At 38.3% G+C, this 17,590-nt stretch overlaps 1 protein-coding gene across 1 annotated transcript in view; it reads left to right on the top strand.

Annotated features, from left to right (window-relative positions):
- Clock (clock circadian regulator) overlaps window positions 1–17,590 on the top strand; it is an 86,386-nt gene that overhangs the window by 45,221 nt on the left and 23,575 nt on the right. Inside the window, exons 8-15 of the mRNA XM_059276038.1 lie at window positions 836–925; window positions 7,349–7,469; window positions 10,575–10,688; window positions 10,813–10,931; window positions 13,168–13,250; window positions 13,475–13,581; window positions 14,328–14,475; window positions 14,992–15,067. Of these exons, the coding sequence (XP_059132021.1) occupies window positions 836–925; window positions 7,349–7,469; window positions 10,575–10,688; window positions 10,813–10,931; window positions 13,168–13,250; window positions 13,475–13,581; window positions 14,328–14,475; window positions 14,992–15,067 (858 nt within the window). The remainder of the gene's footprint in view (window positions 1–835; window positions 926–7,348; window positions 7,470–10,574; window positions 10,689–10,812; window positions 10,932–13,167; window positions 13,251–13,474; window positions 13,582–14,327; window positions 14,476–14,991; window positions 15,068–17,590) is intronic.

Below are 17,590 nucleotides of genomic sequence, written 5' to 3'. Positions count from 1 at the left end.
TTACTGTTTCTCTGGCTCTTTTCTTTCTCTTCATACTTACATTTCAGTGATTCTTCCAAGCTTTGTCTTCAGCCCCTTTCTTTATTGAAGGTCTTAGCATTTCAGTGGCCACTACTGTTCCTGCGGTTGTCAAATGAAAGCACACTGGATCTTGTGTCTAACATCTCTCCTGAAGATGTTTGTAATCCTTAGCACTTGGTTGATCCTTCTCTTTTACTATTGCTGCTAATTTCATTCAGTGTCATTAACTCTTGATTATCCCAAGGCATGTTTCTTGACCCAATTTGTTTTATATATATTTTCCAGACTGCAAGTATTGAAGCACAGCCCCTGCCCCAATATAAAACCTTCTGTTGGCTTCCTTTGATGTATAGAATAAAGATGCCTTTACCAAGAGTTTGGGCTTTACATGATTATGCCTCAGCGTAGTTTGGGGAGGCTTAATTTGTTCTTCTCCCTTCGTTCTGTTCCTCTCATTATATTCCTGTACTTCCAGCTCACACCTCTCTGTGTGTACTTTATGAGATGTGACCAACTCCAGATAACCGTACTGTACTACGTAGTGTATCATCCAGTGTATGTATGCAGCTGTAAAGGCAGAACATTGATTTCTTACCTTTAGAAACCTGCTTCCAATAGATAGCCAGAGTGATGTCTTTCCCGCAGACACATCTAAAGATGCACGAAAGTTAGTATACTAAGGTACCGACAGCAAAATAGATGCCGTTTTGACCGTACTCTAAACATCTCTACAATAAGTCCATCATTTTCCTGTTTCTCTCCAGTAAAATGCTATTTTTCTTTTCCCTTAACTGACCATTATGTTTAATTTCAGGCTCTTGATGGTTTTTTTTTAGCGATCATGACAGATGGAAGTATAATATATGTATCTGAGAGTGTAACTTCGTTACTTGAACATTTACCAGTAAGTATAAAAACCCTATAATCTCTTTATTACTTAATGTCTACATTAACTATTAGAATGCACTAGGAAGTAGACCTTTCGAGTGAGATTTGAACAGTGGTTGAGGGTTGGGATGAAAACTCTAGGTTTGTCTTTGCAATAGCATTGCTGTGTTTTCTCAGACCAGTCCTAAGGCCTTCATCCACAGTACACAGTACTTCAGCCTCTGGTGTTCTTCACTTTGCATTCTGATGCTAACTTTGCAATGTTTTCCTTTTAACCTGATGAAAATATTGTACCAAACAAAAACTTCCAACCAAATTTCTACTGAGACACTTATTGCTATGAGGAGAGCTCATAAATAATTTTCTCAAAAGAGTGACTTATAAAGACTGAAACTAGTAGGTGCAGAACTTGTATGCAGTGTGAGTCGGACTAGTACTGTAATAATGGTCGTATTCCACTTGAAACTGTGTCATCAGAAAGGTGCACTGGGCTGGAGATGCACACGGTGTTCTGTAGCATGTGTTAGACCCTAACTAGGAGCAGTGGAGGGGTGGAGGAAGGACAGATGCACAAACGTGTCCAGTGAAGGTGGGGTCTTGGAGGGTTCTGCTCCTGCTGCCCCTGTAACTGGGACCTCAGGGTGTTTCTTAGGTGCAGTATAAGGGGAGGGGTTAGATAGTCTCGATTGGTCTCCATAGTAACGCCGTCAGTCTCAGGCTGTAAACATCCAGGAGGAGGAAGATGAAGTTGCTAGTCTTTGTAGACTCCAAGGAAAACTTTGCCATTCCTCTTGAGTTTGGCCCATAAGAGTGAAAGATTTCTCAGTTTCCCACAGGCCAGTTGCTCATGGAGTCCTGTATGGGCCATGCCCATGTCAAAATACACATTTACTTAGGGTTTCATCACTGCGGGCTTCCTCTGTTTCCTCAACAGTGAAAAAAAAGTGAAGAATTAAAGTCCATTGAATAATTTTGATTAACATGCTGAATACCTAAGTGTGTGTTTGCTTTTTTACTCAACCTGTATTTATTGAAAATCCATTCTGTATTGAACCCTAGACTAAGTGCTACCTATAGTTAAAGGTTTTTGAAATGTATTTGACATTTTTATATAATATGTATTTAAGATGAGTTTGTGGTATAAAAATTCTAATATTTTTAAATTACTCTTGAAATGCCCATTGTTTAAAATTTTACAACAATGCAATATAAACCATTCTGTAAATATTTCTTTTTTAAAAACAAAACAAAACAAAACAGCATTTTCCTCCCCTCTGGTTTCTCTGTTACCTAATCCTTGTCTGGAAAAAGGACTGCACACTTGAAAATGCCAGACTGTACAGGGGCAGCTCTTCACTGAACGTCAGGCAGTGAACATTGAGCTCGTTTTTTAAATTTTTATTATTTTTAATTTTTATTGATGTGTATGTGTGTCTGTGCCTGTGTGTTTATATGCCATTTGCCTGTGGGTGCCCACAGAGGCAGAAGAAGGTGTTGGATCCCAGGAGCAGAGCAGTAAGTGCTCTTAACTGCTGAACTGTCTCTCTGGCCCTGTATACTAGTTTCTACAAGTGCTTTGACTTCACTGATCTTCTTCTGAAAAGACAAATAAAGCCTAAATCTAAAAAGTGATTTGAAAGTACACATGAGAGAGCAGTAACATGTAAGTCAATTGGCATGGGCAGAGAGAAGATCAAATCAAGTAGATATTCTGGGTGACCCCCTTGAAAATATTATTTGCTCTTAAATGCTGAGCCAATATGTTTAGAATTTGCTAACTTAACAAAATATTACTCTCCACCAACCAGTGGGCTAAGGATACTATCAGATAATATCTGAGGTCCATAGTTGAGATTTTTCTGCCTGGCTAGCCCATGTCTGATGTTTCATCCAGTTTTTTAAATTAAAATATAAGTACATCCACCAGTGTATTTTTTTAAATGCCTTGATTTACAAATTTCTTTGTTCTATTACCATAAAACTACGAAACAGCTTCCATGTTGGAATAGCAGAATTTGGGATAAATTAATCTATATTCCAGGGCCACCATGCTCACTTAAATTTGGCTTCAGAATACATACCATTTTTCTCTCTTGGGGGAGAATTTGCATAGTAAGAAAACCTGGAGCTCTGGAGAAGGGGAGCTGGGAACCTGAGATGGGGTTCATTGGTAGGTCACTTGCCTAGCATGCCCATAGCCCTGTGTTTCTCTCCCCAGTTCTTCAAAAGCAACAGCAATGAAGATCAGTATAACAAAAGAACAGGGAAACCCAAGGAATGAGTCCTTTCATTTTCATGTGCACACCTTTTCATTTACTGCTTTTTGCCATGACCTTTGGATTCCATGCAGAATTAAAGGCCTTCTTTTTTGTTAACTGTGTGCATCCTACCACTTGAAATTAGCTGTTACACTGTTACTTATAAAATAAATAATTATTTATTTTACAGTTAAGGGTAGTTGTAGGATGCTAAAGCCAGCAATTTTTATCTCTTTATTCATAAGAATACTGGTTGGTTTTTCAGAGGCACTCAGTAATTATTTATTGAGTGAATAAAAATGAATTAAGTAGTCGGCCATCTTAATGACTCCTTTTAAAATGTTTCCTAGGGCTCTGAGAAATGGCTAATTAGTTAAAAGCACTCGACTATATTTGCAGAGGACCTGGGTTTAGTTCCCAGAATTCATACCAGGCAGCTCACAATTCTAAGGGATCTATCTGGCAGTACGCACACATGGCACTCACACATATACTTAAGACACACATACATACCCATTAAATAAATAATAAGTAAAACTTAAAAATATTCTCCTGTGGAGAAGAGGGCATCAGATTCCCTGGAACTGGAGTTATAGACAGTTGTGAGCTGCCATGTGGGTGCTGGGGATTGAACCTAGATAGAACCTAGATAGAATCCTTTAGAAGAATAACCAGTGCTCTTAACCCCTGAGCTGTCTCTGATCCACTGCTGGTGGATCTTTGCTGTGGGATAGTTTAATTATGCTTTGAAATTGACAGCCTGACCGAGCTAATTGATACGAAGTATTTGATCTGTAATAATAACCCCTCAGTACAAACTTCACTTTGCCATTCCCTTCTGTGTTTATTTTAAGTTTGATATTTTAGAACTTCTTTTAGATTTACAGAGAAAGACAGCAGGAATTTCTCATGAAAATAGTTGAAGGGATGAAAGAATTCAGAGAGCTAGTATTTTCTTCTCTTCCGTTTGAGTTGTACTTGATAACTGAGTGGATATGATGGACGTGTCCACAGAATGGATATAATGTGGGTCACCTTTTTATGTCAAAATGTGGCAACTTTGAGAGTTGTGACTAATGGAGCATGAAGAACAGTGGTGAATGGAAAGCTGGCACCGTGGCTGAGGGGGAGGAGCAGGAGGGAGCGTTGCTTGTGATTATATTCTTGACACTTCATCTGTAGTCGATGAGTAGGACACAGCCGATGAGTTTATAGATGGAAAACTACGGGTAAAACAAGTGGAATTGTGATGCAATGAAATGGCACTAGAAAACAAAACTGTAATTCTGAAAATTAACATTTTAGTTCTCAGTTCAAATCCATTTTTTTATCAAGACTACTTTTTGCATTCTGATCAGTGCTTAAGTTTTTATACTTGGTCAGTGAAAGACTGGTTTCTAGCATTTTGTTATTCATGCCTGAAATTTACATCATTCTTTTAGCATTAATGGTTTTTTAGTCTTCCAGAAGAATTCCTCATTAAAATACAGATATGGTTTTGGTGTGGCTGACCTTAAGCTATTATCAAATGACTCTTTGGTGCCAAATCATTTTTTTGTACTAATAAGTTGTGTGTAAGGCACAGAGTTTACTATGCCTTGATTGTCAAGGAAGAGAATAAAGGTATAAAGGGGCCGTTTTAACATCATGAGGCAACCAGACATGGATGTTAAAAGAACTACCTCCTGGGCATAAATATGAGCCATAAGTTCTAAAGGAATTTGTTTGTGATTTTGGATATGCTTTTTTGAAGGAAGTAACTTTTTAAATTTTTTTAAGTTTTATTTAAAATATAAATACATCATTTCTGCCTTGCCTTTCCTCCCTTCAGTCCCTCCTATGTACCCACTTACTCCATTTCAAATTGATGACTTCTTTTTCTTTATTATTGTTACACATGTACATAAACATACATATAAATATATAAATACACCTTGGTGTTGCTTATGTGTGTATGATTTTAGGACTGACCATTTTGTATTGAATACCAGTTATTGGGCTCATCCCTGTGAAAGACTAATCCTCACTCCATCAGTAGTCATTCCTAGCTTACAGTTTGTTATTTCGAGGCTCTATGAGATTTCCCCGTCCACATTAACATGTCTGTTGATGTTGTTGTTGTACAGGTCTCGTTTAGGTAGCCGTAATGTTGAGGGGTCATGGAGACAGCTTTCTTGTCATTTCTAGGAGACACAATCTCACAGCAGACTTCCTAGTCCTCTGGATCTTAAAATCTTTCTGCTTTCAGGTGTTCTCTGAATATAAACAGTTATATATAGGTCCAAGTAAATTTCCATGTCTATTTTTTTAATAACTCCTTCTGAAAGACAATCCATTCTTAACATAGATATAAAGATGTAAGTACACGCGTGGTAGGTTTTTTTTTTTGTTTTTTTTTGTTTTTTTGTTTTTTCGAGACAGGGTTTCTCTGTGTAGTTTTGCGCCTTTCCTGGAACTCACTTGGTAGTCCAGGCTGGCCTCGAACTCACAGAGATCCACCTGGCTCTGCCTCCCGAGTGCTGGGATTAAAGGCGTGCGCCACCACCGCCCAGCTAGCATGGTAGTTCTTAATATTATAAAATCTGAAGTCACAAATACAAAGAACTATTAAAGTTGATTAATGTCACTATTACCAGATAAAATTTAAAATTAATAATAAAAAATGATTAAGGTACACGGGTTGTGTTGTAGATATATCTATTAGAGTTGGACACACCACAATGAATTGTTCTCTGCATTTTGACCCGTTGTTTTTTTTAATAGTCTTTGTCTTCTGCTGCAAAGAGATACTTCTTTGATGAGGGGTGACAGCTGCACGTATCTGTGTGTAGGAGAAGCTTAAGAACGCAGTAAGAGTTATGGTAGTCTAGTACAGTGGTTATAGTAAGCTTTTCTGTAAGATCTGTGGCCTCACTAGCTAGGTGGACTTGCTTAGGTTTCTAGTACCAGGCATGCTTTCTTGAAGGAAGTAATTGGTCTTTGAAAGATACAAGATGTGTAGTTTACCCAAGCTGTTGCACTTCATGGAGTAGGGAAGACTTTGATCATTAGAGAAAAGCCAGACGCAATTGTGTGGCTGTATGGAGAGTAGTAAATCATCCCTCCCTTTCCCCCATGACTTGCTTTTTTTCTTACTGTTTTGTTTGAAGCAGTGGAGCTATTCAGATACAATCTCGATAGCTATATAAAATACAAACAAAATGAAAGTGAACCACTTGGCCACCACAGCCCCTCTACTTGCCCTGCCTCCCACAGGTCCCTGAGCTCTCACTACCCTGTTTCTAGAGTTAACGGTTTGGAAAGTGAGAAATCCAATAGGATGGGCTGGATTCAGTAGACAGTGAAGTGGCTGAGGTTTCACTGTCATTGGTACTCATAGGAGCTGTCCTATTCATCTTTGATTCCACAGCATCACTTGTTCAGAGATAGGAGCTGTCATATTCATCTTTGAGTCCACAGCATCACTTGTTCAGAAATAGGAGCTGTCATATTCATCTTTGAGTCCACAGCATCACTTGCTCAGAGACAGGAGCTGTCCTATTCATCTTTGAGTCCACAGCATCACCTGCTGTAGGCTTCCTAACATTTGTCAGACTGCTGTTGTTTATTAAATAATGACTAAAGTCATATATTAGCAAGCAGGAAGAATTAGAATATTTTACATGCTGGCCATCCATTTTAGACAAGGCTTTGACAATGTGATATAAAATAAATGCCTGGAAAAGATGGAATAAAATTAAAGGATATGTTTGACGATTGCAATGATAGTAGTGTCAGATCTCTTCATTTAGCTTGTCACTGTTTCTGTGAACTCATGTATAACACCACTACTTAATAGATGTTTGAATAAATTACAAGGCTGTGTCTTAGAGCCAGTAATTTAACTTTCTCAGTCCCATTGTATTTTATAATGTTCAAATTTGCTGAAACTGAACTTTTCGAATAAGGTATCTGGCTTTTAGGATCACATTGATTATGGATCTGATGACTCTGGTATGTTAGCCTTCTCCAGTTTCTCAGTCTCATTTTTAGTATGGAGTTTGTAGCTTGACATTATTGGTTTTCATGGATAATTGAATATTAATCATATGCACCTTTGTTATTTAATATCTGTTAGATGTGTTAGAGATAAGTGCCTCTCAAAGCATTTTTATATAATTTTATTTATTTTTATTTTTTAGTCTGATCTTGTGGATCAAAGTATATTTAATTTTATCCCAGAGGGAGAACATTCAGAGGTTTATAAGATACTCTCTACTCATCTGCTGGAAAGTGATTCATTAACCCCTGAGTATTTAAAATGTAAGTAGACCCTCCTAAACAAAGACTCAAACCTTGTATTTGACAGCATTATCCTTTACTTCTGTAAGTTTATGAAAAACACAGTGTGTTTAACTAAATTAGAGTAGCACTGTTTCATGAACTCTATTAAATTAAGTTCTTTTAAAATGTTGGTGTATATATACAACTAAAAGAATTGCATTCATTTTAAGATACCAAATCTATTCCATTGTGTATTGAAGTCTCGTCTTTTTTGATGTAAGAAATTGATCACAATTATGCAACAAACTGTAATGTATAAAAAGATGGAAATCAGCTACATGTTTTTAATTTTTAAATGAAATCTTAAATATTGATTAAAATAAACTTTGCTGAATATGTTTAATATAATTTTTAAATTGCTAAATATAGTGAAAAATAGTCCCTGTCATAAAGTAGCACAAGACAGTTTGGTGTAGTGAGACATTTCTGTAGAGTGCCTGGGCAAGCAGTTGACTGGAGCTTTCTCTGCCTTCATTCTTGGTGTGCTGGTTACCTTCACACAGTGCACCCATGGACTAGACACTGATAAGGGACAGTTTATATGGGCTCATGGTTTAGAGATGTCTAACGTGCTGGGGAGGGCCTGGTGGAGCACAGCTGTTGACAGCATGACAGCTAGGAAGTGAAGGAAGGAAAGGAAGGAAGGAAGGGAGGGAGGGAGGAAGGAACGAAGGAAGGAAGGAAGGAAGAAAGAAAGAAAGGAGAAGGGCTTAGACATACCTACCCCTGCCTGCTCCTCCAGGCTTCCCCCCCCCCCCCCTGCAGTCTCTAGAGCCTCTCACAGTAGCGCTACCAGCTGTGGACCTTTGTGCCAGCAGTTCATATACAAACCTTAATAGCTGCCCTGAGTAAAATTAAGAATGTGGGTATGCAGATACAACAGTGTGAAGTACTTGCCTGTAATGCACATGACCCTGAGCTCAATTCCCAAAAGCGTGTGTATGTGTCTAAATTTAGAACATTATTGTATTTGTGTAGCCATTAGCTATTAGACCTTCTTTAATCATTTTTATGATTAGTTTTAAATTTTATCTGGTAATAGTGATCTTAGTATTTCTGTCTTTAGATTCTGTAATATTAAGAACTAACATGTGTATAGTTATGTACATATTTATATCCATGTTAAGAATGGATTGTCTTTCAGAAGGATTTATAAAAAGATAGAAGTGGAAATTTACTTGGAGCCTATATGTAGTTGTTTATAATCAGATTTGCATTACACTGGTCATTAGACCATTTTTTTTGTATTTTTTTTTTTTTTTTTGGTTTTTCGAGACAGGGTTTCTCTGTGTAGCTTTGTGCCTTTCCTGGAACTCACTTGGTAGCCCAGGCTGGCCTCAAACTCACAGAGATCCGCCTGGCTCTGCCTCCCGAGTGCTGGGATTAAAGGCATGCGCCACCACCGCCCGGCCCATTAGACCATTTTAATGTGGTACTTAGAAGAAACATTTGGGCTGGACTTAATCTAGAAATTAACTATATGGCTTTAAGCAGTATTTGAAGTCACAGGACAAAAGGTGTTCCTTGAGGCAAATGCATAGCAAAAGGAGAGAAATAGAAAGTTGGCACTCTGAGGTGCCAACAGAAGGACAGGGTGAAGGAGGCAGTTTCAGGGACCCTCGGAGGAGAGGACTGCTCAGAAAAGTGCATAAAAGCTTCCGCCAGGATAGACCCCCTGCTCTCAAGATCAGAGAAGTCTTAACTCCTGGCTTGCTGAGGCCTTCTAAAGAGCTGGTACACAAGCAGAGTTCTTTCCCAAGAGTCTATGAGTTACAATGCAAGATACTTTGCTTGGAAAATGTAGTAGGCTATTTTAGCTGTAATGACTATAAATGAGTATATGTGATAAGATGTTTGTAAAGAAGAGGCAGAATTATAAAGAACCTAGTATTTCAATCTATGGAGTTTAAATTTTATTCTTTACACAATAGAGAACTAGTGAAGGCCTTTTGGGTGGTTTGTGGTTGGAGTGGGGAAAAATCAAGGTAGAGAATTTTGCAAAGGATCAAACTAGGGACAAAAAAGGGGAAGTGTATAATTCGCTGTAGAAGTAGGATGGAGAAGAACCATGATTGGTAAGTTGATAGATCCAGTACAACTAAATCTGGGACGGTCATGGAAAGATAATGATAACTGGAATTTGAACCTGTTGAATTAGGTGGTAAAGCCAGATGCAGAAGAGTATAAATGTGATGATGCATAGAGCAAAGGAAGAAGGCGTTACACATTGATGAACGAGACTGTCTTACATAAAATGTAGAGTTGGTCAGGAAGATAGCAGAGTTAAGGAGCCTCCCAAGTTCAGTCGGTGACTGTAGAAAAGGTTATTAAAGGTCAAGCTCAAACAGTCTTTGTGAAAGTATCTAGTGTCAGTTAGGAAGGTGAGTTTGTGCTGTGGGGATGAGAAAGAACAAGTTTTAAGACGAGTTGGAAAGAGTGAGAAACACCACTTGAGGTTAAAAAGCAGTGTCAGTGATGTTTGGGAGAGCCATTGCTCTGGAGGTGTGAGGAAGTTAGAGAAATGAATACATGGAAACCAGAGTGCATTTGAATGAGTTCTCTGCTGCTATAAATAGATTAGCATGAAAAATACTTTATTGCAAAGATTGAAGATGTGATCAGATTTTAAATTGTAGGAAGTAAGGAACCAAAGAAAATTTACAGTTGCTAAAGGGATGAATACCAAGTGGCAAGGCTCTGGTCCTACAGAAGACAAGAAAGACTCTTGAAGGTAGAGATGGGAACAGTAAGCCTAGAATATGAACACTTGGGAGCCTGAAGCAAGGGACAGATTCTAGGCCAGACTGTGTTACTGGGTGAAACCCTGCCAAAAAGCAACAGCAACAGGAAAGAAGAGAAGGCATTGGCTTTCAGTAAAGGGGGAAGCACTAGCTGTTAAATGGAGAGCAGAATCTCCGTGAACTTAGAGGAGTATGACGGAAGACCAGATGAAAATGGAGAAAGTAGCTGTTGGCTGTGCAGTCATCTCCTGCATGTGCTTTACGTGATGCACTGAACATGACGTGGACGCTTTTGTTGGAGAAAATGATTGTGAACTTACCCAACTTTTATCACTTATTTCAGCAAAAAATCAGTTAGAATTCTGTTGTCACATGCTTCGAGGAACAATAGACCCAAAGGAGCCATCCACCTATGAATATGTGAGATTTATAGGAAATTTTAAATCTTTAAACAGTGGTAAGTTAAAATACTTCTTTTACAATGTATTTTAACGGGCTGTTTTTATTTTGCTAAGCTCTTAGACGCTTACAAGTATATGTTACTGGATTAACCAGTGATATATGTCTTCTTGCTTTTTTAGTATCAACTTCAGCACACAATGGTTTTGAAGGAACTATACAACGCACACATAGGCCTTCTTATGAAGATAGAGTTTGTTTTGTAGCTACTGTCAGGTTAGCTACACCTCAGTTCATCAAGGTATGCTTCTAATTGTAATTGTGCTAGTGCATTCCAGTTCATGGTATGAGAATTGTTCTTAGGAGATTTTTGTTGTCTTCAGAAGGCTGAAACGTCTGCCATCATTGAAAAGTAATGGCTAAGGAGTTATTAAATATGCGTGAACTTTTTATTTTAACACAGTGAAGGATACAAGCACTCATTAAATAATGTGTAACTTTTTTAGTGTATTCTTTGCAGGTATCCCATGGTAGTATATTACCATTGTCCTGCTTTTATACAGAATTTAGTGTATGTAGTTCACTATCATCCTTAAAGAAGAAAGTCAACAAAACAAAACAAAAAACCATCTAGGTAGTTTTTAAAAGAATGTGGCATCCAGCATTGGTGGCGCACGCTTTTAATCCCAGCACTTGGGAGGCAGAGGCAGGCAGATGTCTGTGAGTTCAAGGCCAACCTGTTCTACAGAGTAAGTTCCAGGACAGGGCTGTTACACAGAGAAACTCTGTCTCAAAAACCAAAAATAATAATAATTAAAATAAAGATATATATGGTTTTACTATATATAATTTGCTATTTGAATTTTTTTAAATTAATTTTTAAGTATGTGTATGGGTGTTTTGTCTACCTGTATGTTTGTGTACCATGTGCATGCCTGGTGCCCAGGGAGGCCAGAAAAAGGCATTGGATGCTCTGGAACTGGACATACAGTTGTGAGTTACCATGCTGAAAATTGAAGCAAAGCCCTCTGGGAGAGCAGCCAGTGTCCTTAACTGCCGAGCCGTCCATCTCCTCAACCCTTGCTCTTTGAATTTTAAATTGTGTGTTTTTATTTCTTGCATTCCAGAAGCAGATGATTAGTAGGGAAGGAGAAAAGTCAATTACTTCAGCCCTTAAAGACTGGAAAGAAGACAGGGTGACATTACAGTTTGGGTGACACCGGACTATAAGACAAAGACCAGTTAGCAGTTAGGAGATCTTAAACTAGTCTTGCTCTACCCACTTGGTCTTAGGAAATTGGAGGACAGTTGCATGCTTTATCTCACCTAATTTTTACACTGTGAGATAGATGCTATCATAATATTTTATATTTAAGGAAACTAAGGCTTAGGGAAGTTTCTTGCCAATGTCTCATTTAGTAAGTGGGACTTGATTGCAGTTATTTTTCTTTCAAAGCCCCAGCTCCTGTTACAGAAGATTATGTAAGGATGGAGAGGAAGTCTGTAATTCATTGCTTTGTACAACAGAATCTAGGTTTCTTGTATGTGAGAGAAGAGTAGTCAGAACTTATTTTAGAAAAGTAAGCAGAGGCCAGGCATGAAGTTTGTTCTCTCTGTGGTTTTTCTCCTTGAAGAGATTTGGGCATGAGAAACCATAGAAGAGTTTGAAGCTGGAAGTTGTATAATGCTATTTGAGTATTGCTAAGGTAAGGGTAATGGCTGACCTGAGTAGAAGACAAATGAAGGGTGGGAAGACTGATGAGATGCTATTGCAGTGAGGTGAATCAGTGAGGCTAAGGATCTAAACTTAGTCACTAAAGATAAGTGCTATGGAATGGATTTAAAATACCTAGAGGGTAAAATTAGAAGTGTGTTGGGCTGGAGAGATAGCTCAGTGGTTAAGAGCACTTACTACTCTTAAAAGAACTGTTGTGGTTCTCAGCATCCAGGCATGGTGGCTTACAACCAGCTGTAACTGTAGCTGGTTACAGCACGCTCATCTGGTCTCCACAGGCACACATGTGACATACACACAGAGAGACACACATCTATACACATAAATAAAAACGAATCTTTATTAAAAGAAAACCTGTAATAATGGCCACTTCGATCATGAAAGAGTGTGCTGATTTCTAGACTCTGTTGTACAGAAATGAGACCACTGATGAGATGGGGAATTGTGTGAGTGTATATGAGAGTAAGGCAGTTGGCTTGTTTGGGGGCATGTCCAGCCACTGAGCAATGGGAAGGTAAAGGAAAAGAGAGGTCTGGATCTTAGGCGTGTGAGTGAGGACTCACTGGACTGTAACTGCTGACCTGAGGCTGGCAGTTGCTGCTGCTCCATCTGTTGTTGTCTCAGATGACTGTAAGAATTGTTGGGGATCAAACTTGGGACCTTGTGTTTAGTACTGAAAACTTAATGTGCTAAAATTTGTTTAGATGAAAGTTATTTAATAATGACTCATGTCTAACAATATGTAATATTTCCAAGGATACAGAAAAGTACTTCTGAATTCTACTTGTTAATTTGTTTGTAGGAAATGTGCACTGTTGAAGAACCCAATGAAGAGTTTACATCTAGACACAGTTTAGAATGGAAGTTTCTATTTCTAGATCACAGGTAATGTCACCTTTAAATTTCACAAAAGAAAAAGAAAAAAAGTGATAGTTATGTAATTCTGGATATTAATGGACTTCAGGGACAAACTTTCTAATCAGGATTTTGAAATTCATTATTCACTTTTGAAAAATGTAAAACTCACTTTTCAAATTAATTTCTGACTGTAGAAAAGTTGTCTCTTGTAGAAAAGTTGTAATACTGATTTTTATTATTATATAATTTAGGGCACCACCAATAATAGGCTATTTGCCATTTGAAGTTTTGGGAACATCAGGCTATGATTACTATCATGTGGATGACCTAGAAAATCTGGCAAAATGTCATGAGCACTGTAAGTAGATCTTAATGTTTCCATTGAGAGCTATTTTAAAACACACAAATAGGTACTCTGTTCTATTAATGAGAGACAGAGAAAAGATTTAGAACTATTTTTATAAATGTAAACAGAAGGAACAAGTTTATATTTGATCTTAGTCTTACATGCAAAGGAAAATCTTATAGTACATTAAAGAAGTACATAGTTTCCCAAATCAGTTTAAGCCACAAAATCCAGTTTTTGCTTAGCACCAGTTAAAATACTTTAGAACCTAACATTTGAACTAGGTTGGGAAACTCTACTTAACAATTCAAACAATGACATTATTCTGAATTTTGGTTAATTAAAGCTTGACAGTTAAATGCCTTAAATATCATACATGACAGTATCTGTGGGAAAATACATGATTATTAACTGTATGGTTATTAACTGTTGTTTCCCTAAGTGGTACATATCTGGGCAAGAACAAGTTAACAGTGTGAGTCTTTCAGTATGTGGAATTTATTGTGAATGAAAAAATGTGTAAGATCAGCACTAATTGACTGTAAAGTTGGAAACTGGGAGTCTGGTTATTGGGGGAACCTTAAACTGGTTCTAAAAACCATCTTTATAGTTGATGCATATTTCTGAAAGTCATCCAGAAAATAATTATGTCTGTATATAGAATTAAATGTAAGTGACAACTTTTGTTTGAAAGAAATCCAGATTCTTCATAGCTAAATATATATCAAAGAAAAAATACTTGTTTCTTTTCTTTTTAGTAATGCAGTATGGGAAAGGCAAATCATGTTATTACAGATTCCTGACCAAAGGACAGCAGTGGATTTGGCTTCAAACTCACTATTATATCACTTACCATCAGTGGAATTCAAGGCCAGAGTTCATTGTTTGTACTCACACTGTAGTAAGGTAATAATTCTTTTAGAAAATTGGTAAGCTGTAGTAATATCCAAATATAATTTTATATGTGACTTGTTAATGATGATAGTAATCTCTCTCCGGTTTTAATACTTAATATTTTTAATGTTAAGCTTACTTAATAGATAGAAATATGATACAGGTAGTGCATGGGTATATAAGGCCTGACTGGAATATTGTGCTGCGTAGCGAAAGTTGTACCAACATCCAAGTACCAGTATATGTCATACAAAGCAAACACCAAAGTAACCGCCGATCATCTTTCCTCCACTTAGTTCCTCTTAATTTACATGCTTAGTTCCTCCGGGTCATTGGTAGATTACCTAAAGCACACAGATTGAATTTAGGCGGTGCACGGTACATACGTGTTGGGTTTGCTTAGCACATAAAAAATCATACAGAATGACTGTGATCAAGTGAGACAGATAACAAGCAGCAATTGGTTGCATCTCTCCAGTATTTCAAATAAATGAGCAAACGTTAAAATTTGATTCTTTCCATTTGTAGTTACGCAGAAGTAAGGGCTGAAAGACGACGAGAACTTGGCATTGAAGAATCTCTTCCTGAGACAGCTGCTGACAAAGTATGCTCCTTACAGCCACTTTTTAAATATTTCATTTCCTAGTAATCTGTGAGAGAGATTTGATTGTCCTTTATCATTTTTATTTTAAAATCTCATTTGCTTCTAAAAAGGAATTGAAGATTTTGCCATTTAAAACTTAATTAGGTGAGAGACACACCCAGTCTAAGATGAAAACTCTCATTATAATTGACTTTGACGTGCTAGGCTGTACTCCTTTTATCATTATAAACTGTGATTTGCTCCTTAGGTGACCTTTTCTGAGGTGATAACCCATACTTGAAAATACTGAGACTAGTTTTAAGAGGAACCTTCCCTGAAGACACATGACTGGGAACTTATAGTTAGACTTTGGACTCTGGTTTTTGTTGTTCTGTCATGTGGGAAACCATGCATATCACCTGCCTGATCTAATGGAGAAGGAGGTAGAGATCCAAGAGCAGTGTTCTGGAGTATGTGTGGGAATATGGATCCCTTACACAAGGGCAGAGAGTGTTTAGTCGGGCAGATTTTCAACCGTATCAAGTTGGCACCTATGACTTACAGGTCACATCTGGCCTTCTGACTGATTTCACAACATCCATAAACTATAAATGTATTTTATACACTTAAGTAGTTGAAAAAAATCAAAAGAATAAGAATGTTTTGATAATAAGGCTTCATGAAACATCTGTCAGATTTCAGTGTTCATAAAGAACAAACCACACCCAGTTGCTTCTATTTTGTCTGTGGCTACATTTGTGCTGCAGTAATTGAGTAGTGGTGACAGACTGTATGGCTGGGAAAGCCAGAAGACACTCTCTGGAACATTCAGGATTGTGGAGAGTGTCTGCTTCCTGGTTTGTAGTAGCACCCTGAGGAGTATCACATTTTTTGATTTACTTTTGAGTGTTACATTTTCCCAGTCACACTACATTCACAGTTAGTGATTGCTAGAATAGTGGGAGCTTATGGCAATGTTCTCAGTGAAATAAGAACCAAAGGTACCAGCTGGAATTAGCCTAAGGAGAGGAGTTTGGGGGGTGTCACAAGGTTGTAAAGGGAGGTAGGGGAGGAAATGTTGTGTGAAGATTTACAGTGTGGTTTGCAGGCAGATTAAGAACGCTCACAAGTCTCTTGATCATTAATTTGAAGTAAGAACAGTCACTATACTTTATTCCTTTGGTCATATTGTGCTGTGTAGGATAAGCAAAAAGTGGTTTAACCATTGGGATTTTGCCAAAGAAGTGTGATAACAGGAGCTAGGAGCTAGGTAGGGTATTGAACATATGTGCACAGTTGTTATAATATCAGACACAAATTTAAGATTCTTAAGGGAAAGAAGACATAAAGTGAAACTGATTTATGGAAATGGAGAGTCAATGTCGGTTTGACTTAAACCACAGGATTATTGGAATTAGGATACTAAGAGGGATGAGTAGGTAATGTGGCAGGTTCTGGTCAAAAGTGAGGATGCTTGAACTGAGATGATTGGCTTTGAGGTTTGACCAAGAATTAGTGGCTGAAGAAGAGGGAAGATTTTGAAGGGGTGATGCCAAGTTGGGTTTGAGGAGAGGTGATTTAGGATTACTAAGTCTGGGAACGCTGAGCCAGAAGTCAGAATGGCATTCAGGTGTGTGGTGAAGTCAGCCCAGGATCTATACGTAACCACCGGAAGTGACATGCTCTGTGAGCCCCACACCGTTGAACTTGAGAGGGAGGATGTTTCTTCAGCCTGTAGAGTTCTGGTCTGAGAGCCCTAAGACAGAGACTCCCACTTGTGGTGGGAACGACAAGGAAATTGATGAGGTCTCGTTTTTAGAGCAGATACGTGAAGAACTACTCAGAACTGAGATGGAAAAATGCAGTTATTTGTTTATTATGGACTTTGAAGGTGGCTGGAAAAGCCATGAGAACTAGACTCAAGTACAGGCTGGGAAGAGCTGCAGGTTAAGGAAGAAAGGGACGGGCATTGAATGACTCGCCCTCCCCCTACGATGAGTGCCTTGGAGACAAACTATTTTGCATGTATACATGTAAGCAGTCATCTGTAGCCCTGAAATAAGGGGGTGCACGTGCCGCTTGTTCACTGATGCGTGAGGAAGACTTGAAGGGGACACTGATTCTCCCTTACGTGTGGATGGGAAGGAAGCACTGGTGTATGTGCTACATCCATAGTAGGGGGCTGCTTTTGGGGTTGCATAAGTGCTCTCATCTGCGTAAGGCAAGGCGGTCAGCTGAGAGAGGGAGACAGAGGTTAAGGAACAGCGGGGAAGCTTGGAATAACTCTCAAGAATAGGAAAATGAGCCCTCTAGTACACTTGGCAGTTCTGCTGACTGGAATGGAGCATACACTGGAAGTTAGTGACCATCATAGGCCACCTGCAACTGTTTCCACAGACCCCTGTCACTGTGAGCTAGGAACAGGAAGCATGATTTAAATTGGCATTTTGGTTTGTACTGCTTCTGGGTGCTTCAGTGTTTACTCTAACAAGACAGAGACAGAATGACTAAGGTAAGTAAGTGTAGGGAAGGTTATTGTACTTG

The sequence above is a fragment of the Peromyscus eremicus genome, chromosome 10 (assembly GCF_949786415.1).
Source record: "Peromyscus eremicus chromosome 10, PerEre_H2_v1, whole genome shotgun sequence".
In the NCBI taxonomy this organism is placed as follows: Eukaryota; Metazoa; Chordata; class Mammalia; order Rodentia; family Cricetidae; genus Peromyscus; species Peromyscus eremicus.
Note: the sequence above shows the minus strand (reverse complement) of the source record. Positions and strands in the feature narration are given on the sequence as shown.